We start from the raw sequence: 10,222 nt of genomic DNA, 5'->3' as shown, positions 1-10,222 counted from the left end.
TCTTCAAGATGGCCGTCGCAGCAGCAGCAGGAAAACAAGGTCACAAGGGGTCAGTGGACGACTCCACTTTTAAAGTAATATGGTAAAATATGGAAACGTGTATTCTGATGTATAGTATATCATATAGTGATTGTGATATAGGAACGATTAATTTTAATTACATGGATTTCTGTCAATTAGACACTACACAAAGTTGTTCTTTGGTCAAAGAAATGAGCCTTGAAGAGAAAAGTTTTCTTTCCACGGGACCACTTCGGCATAATGGTACATGCAGACAAGCCAAGCCTTGCAAACAAAGGATTTTGCAAGGCTCCTTGTTTTATTGTTGTGACGATTTGATTCTTAGAAATGACTATGAACTTGTAATCAGCAGTAATTGAAGGTCTAATCTTTGTCGGCAGCTAGAGGCATTCAGACAGCGAAGTTGCTGGTGACTCGCGTTGTGAGTCACCCAAGCCGATTTAGGAAGGAAATTTTTGATGGCGGCGCTGGCTGGCTTCGTGTTCAGAGATCTTCAGACAATTCTCACTGTATAAAAGATAAGATAACCACGCAAATGTCTGTCAGTTTTGACTCAGACATACGATGGCGAAGACAACGAAATGCTAGAGACGCAATGATGTTGCTGAAGAAAGTTTAGGTCAGCCGGCGTTCCGAGACCTACAAGTCGACGCGGTTCCAACCCAACTGTTGCATGTTGTAATAATTCTTGCAATAGTTTTGAACTCATTCTAAGCTCATTCGCTGTTGTGAGTTATGGAACGTTAAGCATTATGAATGTTCCAACGCAATGTACTAGTAATTATTCTTGACTTGGATGTTAGCCCATAAATGACAGCTAATGTCATAACAGACATAACGTTACGCAATTTTACCAGAAAAAAAAGGGAAAGGAATGGCGTTAAAGTTAGCTAGTGTTGAATAATCGTTAATGTGACATTTTTTCCTCTTGAAAGTGGAAATATAAGACATGCAGGATTTGCGTGAATTGGTTATATATTGTATACATGTGTAAAACCATATAATGCCCGTCCATAATTCCTAGATCATAAAGCTATACTCCTTCGTAGTAGGCATTGATATCTACTTTTCTAGAGGATTAGGATTCAGGTTTTCATCCGCCGACTTGATTTGGAATGACGTTGCTGGTCGTCCAGGGTGCAGGGACCAACAAAACCTACCGGTTGCTGACGAGCTCCTGTGTCGGAACATCGATGTCAGCCTCTCCTGGTCGTCGGACGATGGACACATGGCGCAACCTTGCTGCAGGGAATTCATCCAACCTTGCAGCGATCCTAGATTTAGACACCTTTTTCTTCGCAAGTCTGAATATATTCAATATAACGTTACATTATGTATAATGTAAAACGATATCAAAGTTATATCTGCTCGGTCATAACCTGTATTTCTAGCTAGAATGATGCTCAATGTAACGTTATTGGTATTGATATCATATTCATAGCTACTTTTCTAGACGATATCTAGGATTCAGGTTTTCATCGTCTGGCTTCACTTGAAATGACGCTGCTGGTCGGCGGGGGTGCAGAGCCAGAGGGGTCCAACAAGACCTACCTGTTCCTAACGGAACTCTTTGGAGGAACATCGCTGACGGCCGCTCCTGGTCGCCGGACAGTCGAACGAAGGAAACAATACAGGGCATTCATTCAACATTATATTATGTGTTTTAATTTGTTAACTGTATTTTGTTTGCGTATCTGTTCAAACGTGTTAGTGTCATATAGTTTAACTAATATTACATGTACTTCTATGTAGTAAAGCATCGATAGATAATGATTTTGTAAGCCAGCGTAATGGGATTCGGGTTTCTTGCTTGGCGCACTGCTGATCATCGGGGTGCAACTTAGCCAAGGAGACCTACCTGTTCCTTACGGAGTTCTGTTTCTTACGGCATCGCAGACGGCAGCCCCTGGTCATCGGACAGTCGAACGAAAGAACAATACAGGGCATACATTAAACATTATGTGTTTAGGATATACATTCACCTTATGTGTTTTCAATGTATTTATTAACCGTGTTTTGTCTGCGTATCTGTTCAAAGTTCTGTTAGCGTAACTAACGTTACGTGTACATTTGTACTTCTACTATGTATTGGTAGTTGTTTTTATAAGATGGGATTTGGGTTTCCATCCGTTGGTTTCCTTGGTATATTGCTGATCATCGGGGGTGCAGCTTGGCCAAGAAGACCTACCTGTTACGGAGCTCTTGGGTCGGAACATCACTGTCGGCCGCTCCTGGTCGGACAATCGACGCAACCTTACTGCAAGGAACACATTCAACCTCGCAACGATCCTAGCTTCTGACGTCTTGGTTTGACAACTGATACAGATATAAGGCAATAACTATCATAAGCTCTTGGTTTTAAAATGTTGAAATAACAATAAAGAGTTCGTCCATATATTTGAGAAATTGTGTATTTCCAATTCATGCTGCAAGACTGTTGAGCGAGGATTGTATGAATGAGTACAAAAGCAAAAAAATATACCGCTTGAAAAATAAGGACGCTGTTAGCAGCGGTGACGATCTAGCCCTAATTTAAACGAGTCGTTTATCAATTAGACACTATCGGACTAGGTGCGTCTCAGAATTATTGGTGGTGAGATTTAAAACCAGACCAGTCTAATGCAATGCTGATAATATAAACATCAACAAATGTATACTACATCATATCCCAACATATAGCGTTTAAAACCCGATCGACCATCATCTTTTCAAAATGTTGGAAATACGGTAGGTACATCACTAATATGTGCCGGTGTATGAAGAAACTCCACCTTTTGTCATCTTGGTGCCATCATGTACTTAGGATTGTATGAATGAGTACAAAAGCAAAAAAATATACCGCTTGAAAAATAAGGACGCTGTTAGCAGCGGTGACGATCTAGCCCTAATTTAAACGAGTCGTTTATCAATTAGACACTATCGGACTAGGTGCGTCTCAGAATTATTGGTGGTGAGATTTAAAACCAGACCAGTCTAATGCAATGCTGATAATATAAACATCAACAAATGTATACTACATCATATCCCAACATATAGCGTTTAAAACCCGATCGACCATCATCTTTTCAAAATGTTGGAAATACGGTAGGTACATCACTAATATGTGCCGGTGTATGAAGAAACTCCACCTTTTGTCATCTTGGTATCAGTTTAAACTGCAACTGACAAAATGTAAATACGAACAACCGAACCAAAAATCTGTATGTCAAATGTTACCGCCTTTTTTTTGTCGCCGCTGTTGGCTGTGATTGGTGACAAGTTGATTGGATCTTGAGTGTAATCGGGCACGCCCTGTCCAAGACGTACATCTGAAGACTGCCGCCATAGCTGCTGCCATGGTAACGGCACAAATAGCGGCATTTCCCATGCGGATCGGGTTACGTGCGTCCTCTACAAATTGTAGTTCTCAACTCGAAAACTTGCTACTATACAGGTTTTAGTCGTGGGGTAAAGGGTCGTTCTCACTGCAAAATTTCAGGCAGCGAAGTGGGAATAAAAAAATCACGGTGCACCAAGCAGAATGTGATTGCGAGACAGTGTTTTTCGCACGCTAATTTTGACGTCTTTACACGGAAGTGCCCCCGTCGTCTTTCCTCCTTGTAAATGTAAGCACACCGAACATTGTCAACGAAGATCGTTTTATCTCGTGAGAACTCCAAGCACACCATTTGCTGACGACGATTCCTTTTTCAACCTCCTTGCCGAGATGAAGCGAATCACCCCCCGCCGAATGTGAAACGAGGATAGCCGAATATAGAAGTCTCCCCGGCTGTTTCTCAGAGCGTTCCAAATTATGGAAGAAAAAAAAAAACTTTCCCGTAACTTTTATGTGGTAAAATATGAGGAAAATACTGACACATGTTGGTACGCAGATATTGACAAGATAGGAAAGTTCTAAGGCACAAAATTTGTCACCATGACGGCGTGGCTAATCATGAATAGGGTGGCATTGCAAACCAAAAGTACATTTTTACGTTGTATTTTCGTAACTTTACCAAGGACACAGGCCTGTGGTTATTTTATAGCAGTATTACTAATAGCATTTTTGTTCATTTTGTGTGACTTTCATTGAATTTGGTACATGACAACAAAAGGTAGAGGCTAGTAGATTTGTGAGAAGCGACTACCCCGTCCGGTATGTACATGTACTCGTATATGTACTTTGCCTTTGGCGCGCCGGCTTCAAAGGAAAGGTAAACAAACCGTGATATTTCTCCGCCCACCTCGCGGGCGGTCTGCATATGAATGCGGCGTGTTTCTACGGAAGTTTCGCAGAATTACGCAGTAGGAATTTGCGTTAGGCTCCTGCTTTTCGCAAAACTCGCTGCGTAACTTCGCAGAATGCCTTGCGAAATTTCGCAGAACGCACTGCGAAAGACTGCGCAACGTCTTGCAAAATTTCGCGGAACGCGCTGCGAAAGAATGCGTAACGCACTGCGAAATTTCGGAGGACGTTTCGCGCAAGTTGACGCATATTTCGGGAGCGCCGCTGTAACTTATACAGAATATATATTATATACAGTCATAAAATTCACAAGTGATAAAAGATCTACATGAGGTTTGTATACAATGGGAACAAACATGAGCAACAACTCTGCAGTTTTAGACCATTCGAGGTATAGAGGCATTTTTTTTATTGTACATTGGTCATATAGATATTCCAGTGAAAGTCATGTTGACAGAAATATCTTAACATTTTTAACCTTTTTCTCTCACAGGCTCCTCAAAAAGAGTCTGACACAAAACCTGAAGCAATGGAAAGTACAGACGTACAACAGCAACAACAACAACAAGAAGTTGTAGTCTCAGCTGCAGATTGTGCTGAAAAGGAACCTGAAGAAAACATGGAAGTAACCACAGAAGACGCTGGGGACAAACCTCAAGAAACCAGTGAGAAAGCTGAAGAAACCGTCACCATGGACGTGGAAGAAGTAAAAGATGTGGTACCTGTTACTCCCGAGGATGAGTCAAGGAATGAAAAATCAACACCTGAAAGTTCTGAAGTAAAAGAAGAAAATTCGGTGGATGTGGTTTGCGGAACCCCACCTCCTAGGGTGAACAGACGCAGAAGGTCAACTTTCGGGCAAAGTTACAATTCAGCAAGGAAGAGGGGCCGGAGGAAAACTGGTGACCAATCAGAGCAGGGCATCAGCAACCAATCAGAGGACAGCAAAGAGAGCCAATCACAGACCAGGGAAAAGGGTTCTGACCAATCAGTGGGCAGCACAAACGAGTCAGGACCGTCAGGTCTGTGGTACAACCAACCTTTGACCCCTGGCAACCAATCATATTCCAGCATGACTGCAAGCAGCAGCCAATCAGATGGCAAGCATGCAGCAGGTGTGAACAAATCGGGTCGTAGGATTTCAAAGAGCCCTGACCAATCAGGTGGCTCCATTGGAAAAGCCACCAGCCCTCAATCGGACTGTAGCACTTCTCAGACATCTCCAAAGATGGGAAAACTTCCGCCAAACATGCCTAGCCCTGTCATCAAGCTTGTACGCCTTTCTAACAAAGAAATCAAGAAGTTCAGTCCCAGCAAAGCTGAGAAGAAACTTTCACCATCTGATGAGCCAGCTCTGGGGAAATTAAAGAAGGGACTGAAACCTTCCTGGCCATTGAAAGACGACACACAAAATAGCAATGATGACTTCTCTGACTTAAAACCACTGGATAAGTCAGTGGATGGCAAGGAAAGCAATGCTGAAACTACTGCGGAGCACTACTTACTGGATACCAAGTCTCCTCCACGTGAAGTGAAAAGAAGAGGAAGGACACCCTTGAGGAGAAAAAGCAGCAAACTAGAAGAAGTGGATATTGAAACGACTGTAAAAAAAGACATTTCACCTGCGAAATCCATTGAAGTCATTCCAGAAACGGAATTGCAGGAATCTGAAGTTGGCTCCACAACTGGCAATCTTTCCTTTGAAGGACCTGAGGATTTAAGTCTTAAGGGTGTCTCTAAGGAAAATCCTGAACCGTGTCCTTCGCAGGATCAAGACGTCTCACAACAGTCTGATGCAGGAGAAGAGGAAAAGGCAGTAGTTAGAAGGAAACCAGGGCGTCCACCAAAAAAGAAAGTTGGGCGTCCACCAAAAAGAAAATCGACACCATCTTCTTCTTGTGACATTGACTCTTCCCAAGAAGCTGGAAGCCTTTCCTTAGAAGAACAGAAGACCTCAAGTCTTGAAAGTGTCTTGAAGGAGGAACCGTGCACCTCACAGGACTACAATGCTGATACCTCCTCACAACAGTCCAATGTAGGGGAAGAACCAAAACAACCAGTTAAAAGAAAAGCAGGGCGCCCTCCAAAAAGAAAATCAGTCATATCTTCCGATGTCAACTCCTCTCAGAGGGACGATAAGAAAACTCCAAGCAGGAAAACGACAAGGTCAAGGAGACCGAGTTGAAAGGTCGCTGACAGCCAGACGGAGTCTGTTTCGGACTACGCCTCGTCAAGGCCGGAGGAGAGTCAAACCAAAGAGCTATCAGACAAAAAAGAAGTCGAAGCTGCAGACAAATGGCAAGAACTTGAAAGCAGTGAAGATGACTTGCCTCTGTCTCAAGTGGCTAAACAGACAAAGCAACTAGCAGGAGATGAAAAAACATCAAAGGATGAGGAAGAGAGTGTACCCAACCTCCTTGGTGTACCTAACACAGTTAGTGAAGAAAAGGAGGATAATGGATGCGGCAGTGTTGTAGCTGAAATGATGGACTCAGAAAGCTTGTTCTCCGGATACAGAGAAGAAGGCGGTGCTGCATCCGGTCAAAGTGTCGTCCTTTCAGCGGACACCCAGGATCAAAGTATAGAAGATACAGAGCAGCAAAATGCAGACACAGTCGGCTCAAACAGTGAAGAAGAACCAGAGATCATAGCAGACAGCCAGTGTGATCCCAGTGGGGACATGTTCGGCAATGGAGAAACCCCACTAATATGGAAAACACTCGAAATGGAGTCAGCCAATGAACAGCCAGTCGAGGAATCAGCAGCCAATGAGGAGATGGAGTCAACTGATATTCAGGATCAGGAACCTACCAATGAGAAACCTGAAGCAAGTGATATTCAGGTTAGCCCAGCAAAGAATACAGAACAGGGAGTAAGCAACGAAGAAGAAGGTGATTCACAAAGAGACTATAAGATTCTGAGGTTGAAAGGTGCCTCTCCGGTGGCGTTGCGTCTACGCTCAAAGACAGCATTTTCACCAACCTCGGGTGAACTGAAGCCAAAGGGCCCCGAACAGGAGGCTGACGTAGAAACCGAAGAAGTGCCCGATGAAAATGTCACAACCACTAAAGAGATAGAAAAAGAAGAAGAGTTGTCAATTCCAGTAGACTCTGAAACCCCTGCAGAGCCTTCCAGCAGTAGACGAACAAAGAAGGTGGGGAGGAAACCCAAGACGTCTCAAGATGCTGGCGGACAAACTCCTCAGAGCGAGAAGAAGCGGAGGCTAAGCACCAAGGCAAGAAGATCAATCACAAGGAAGCAAAAGAGTTTGGATCTGGAAGACGTGAAGGAGAAAGTTAGTGAAACTGAAAGTGACTTAGCAGGACCAAAGGAAGACTTGCCAGAAGAATCAGCTGATGTCTCTTGTCTAGACACGTCTACAGAAGATCTGCCTAAGGTTGAAGACGTCTTGGAAGACAGCCCGAAGACTAGCACTCCTAACAAACGTCTCAAGAAGAGCACAACGCTGGCAAAGATACGCGGAAGACGACACAGCACCGGGGCCGTTATGTTCTACTCGAGGAAGGACACCCCAAGATCGGCCAGGTCGGCTGTGAAGGTTTCCACTCACTTGAAGCACGCGCGATTCTCACCGCCACAGAAGTCAGACTTTCACAGCAGCAGAGGTAAACATTGGTACAAAAATGTTGAAATGAAGAGTTTTTTGTTGAAAGGTTTATCACAGATACTTTGCTATGTAATTGCATGTTTTAGAAACTGCATTGTTAAGATAACATCAGTAAACCATTGCTATAGTGCATATTGGTACAAAAATGTTGAAATAAAGAGTTTTTTTGGTTCATTTTTTTATCACAGATGCATGTAACTGCATGTTTTACTTTTTAGAAACTACATAGTCAACAATTGCTATGATATATATTAGTACTAAAATGTTGAACAGTTTTTTGTTCTTTATTTTGTTCATCATAGGCCTGCTGAGTCTCCGTATGGCACAACGTAAACATGAGCTCCACAAGTCGTCAGTCTCCACAAAGCTGGAGTACCTCATGACAGCCAGTCAGGGTTCGCCAACAAGAACCTCTGATCCGACCAATCCCAGCTCCCCTACCTCCTCCAACCAGGGTTTCGCTGCAGCAGTAGCCAATCAGAGCTCGCCTTCCATAAGCGACAGTTCGTCCACGAGCGAGAGTCCGCCGGGTTTTGCGCCGTACCTGAAGATGTATTCACCGTCAGCGTCTCCGAGCGCAAGAGGCATCTTGAAGAAGAGGTTGAGAAAGAGAGGCAGTCAGAAAGTGAACTCACCTTCACCTCCAAATAAGGTAAGGAGCTTACTGTAAATCATAAAACTTTGTTGATGGTTTTATTTTTTGTTTTTCTTTCATTTTTAAAAAGCTTTATTATTGAAAAATTACAATTACATACATTATGACATTTACATGTACAGCTTTATGACTACTTCTCCGACTACTACAGATACACTTTTTACCTTTTGTCTGCTTGCATAAAAATTTGAGTGTTCTCTCTTTGCTTGTACTATATAATACATTCATATATAGAAGTGATACAGAAGTCTCACTTAATATCAAAGCAATCTTAGTGTGATTTCAAATTATTTTTGAGGTACAAATTCATGGCACCACAAATCTGTCTCCCTTGTATAATTACTGCACTGCAAAAATGTTTTAACCTAAAATTTAAATAACACAGCCAAAATGTACTTTTAATTTTCAGTAACTATTCCTTTTATTTACAAACCATGGATGAAGATGTAGATATAATAATGAAAACTAAAATGAAGATTACTACAGAAAGTTGACAGAAGAAAGATTGTTCTTTCATTCAAAACTTGTTTGCAAAAATTTATAACATGTACCATTTTAGAAATTCACTTAAAAAGCTAATTGATGTGTGCACGAAATTTGCAATGTTTTGTTTTAATTTTTTAGGTACGCAGAGTGTCTTTCGCTGACCCCATTGAGATGTCATCAGACGACCAATCGGAGCCCAAGAGAAGCACCAAGCCCGTCAGCCGTTGCCTGGAGCTGCCACGCCCACAAATCCCTCCATCCCCTTTGGTTACCACCTCCCCGACCGGCGCTGCCATCACAAGCCTCGAACAGAACAAGGTATATTTTATATTTCTTTCCCACACGTTTTAATTGCGACTAAATCTTGATTAAAAGTTGTGCAAATCTCGATTAAATTGCGGTTGAATCTCATGCACAAAGGAGCTGTAAACGCGTGGAGCTATCTAATTAAAAGTCTTGTGTCGTCTGTAAACACACCCTGAACTCAAAACAGAAGGCATCGTTCCGACTGCCCCGCCTCTTGGTCCCCTGCGCCTTGGTCAGGCGGACGAAATACTTTGTTCGTTAATAAGGATTGTTCACTTTCTGAAATTTACATGATCCTTGTTCATCGTCAGTTTCACGTATTTCTTGATAATTTGTGGATAATACGGGGGCTGGTTAACGTTTTGGTGTATTAAAAGACTATCTTTCTGTGATACAACACTTGATAAAATCCATTCTTTACAGTTTATCACAACCCCATCCAAGAAGAAAAAGACTGGGGCAGAGGAGACACAAGAGGAAGCTGACTCTGTATTTGCAACTCCATCAGGCCGAGCTGTAAGTTTGCTCTAAAAAAATGCACTCCTATGTTTTCCCGTGTGCTTCTTGGCTTGTATGAACAAGATAGTTTTAGATAGTTCCTGGATGGAATGTATTAGGAGAGACATCAAAATGTGCTGTCTAACTAGGGTGAGCCCTCTGGACAGATCCGTATGGAAGCGGGGTGTGAAGACTAGCCAACTGCTGCCTACCCCTGTGTCAGGGATACCAACAGCTGTATGATGAAATTCTGGATACTACTACTAGTTAGTTTGTTTGTTTGTTTGTTGTTCTTAACGTTTACGTTAAGAGCAAGGTCCATTTTCCAAATGCAGGTCTTAAAGAATATCTCTTTCTCAACATCACAGAAACGAGTGGCAAAAGATGGCCTCCCTGCATCACC

At 42.6% G+C, this 10,222-nt stretch overlaps 1 protein-coding gene and 1 long non-coding RNA gene across 2 annotated transcripts in view; one reads left to right on the top strand and one right to left on the bottom strand.

Moving 5' to 3' along the window:
- Positions 1 to 1,452: 1,452 nt before the first annotated feature.
- On the bottom strand, positions 1,453 to 2,456 carry LOC118424782. The gene is made up of 2 exons (XR_004832242.1): positions 2,210 to 2,456; positions 1,453 to 1,927 (listed from the first exon to the last, which is right to left on the bottom strand). It is a non-coding gene; the product is annotated as an uncharacterized LOC118424782 (long non-coding RNA).
- Positions 2,457 to 4,775: 2,319 nt separating this feature from the next.
- Positions 4,776 to 10,222, top strand: part of LOC118424964 (telomere-associated protein RIF1-like) — a 9,821-nt gene continuing 4,374 nt past the window's right edge. The window contains exons 1-5 of the mRNA XM_035833773.1: positions 4,776 to 6,281; positions 6,450 to 7,872; positions 8,177 to 8,526; positions 9,154 to 9,333; positions 9,830 to 9,837. Coding sequence (XP_035689666.1) covers positions 4,776 to 6,281; positions 6,450 to 7,872; positions 8,177 to 8,526; positions 9,154 to 9,333; positions 9,830 to 9,837 — 3,467 coding nt within the window. The remainder of the gene's footprint in view (positions 6,282 to 6,449; positions 7,873 to 8,176; positions 8,527 to 9,153; positions 9,334 to 9,829; positions 9,838 to 10,222) is intronic.

This window comes from Branchiostoma floridae, chromosome 10 (assembly GCF_000003815.2).
Source record: "Branchiostoma floridae strain S238N-H82 chromosome 10, Bfl_VNyyK, whole genome shotgun sequence".
Taxonomy (NCBI): Eukaryota; Metazoa; Chordata; class Leptocardii; order Amphioxiformes; family Branchiostomatidae; genus Branchiostoma; species Branchiostoma floridae.
The sequence above is the reverse complement of the archived record's forward strand: the minus strand, read 5'-3'. Positions and strand labels throughout refer to the sequence as shown.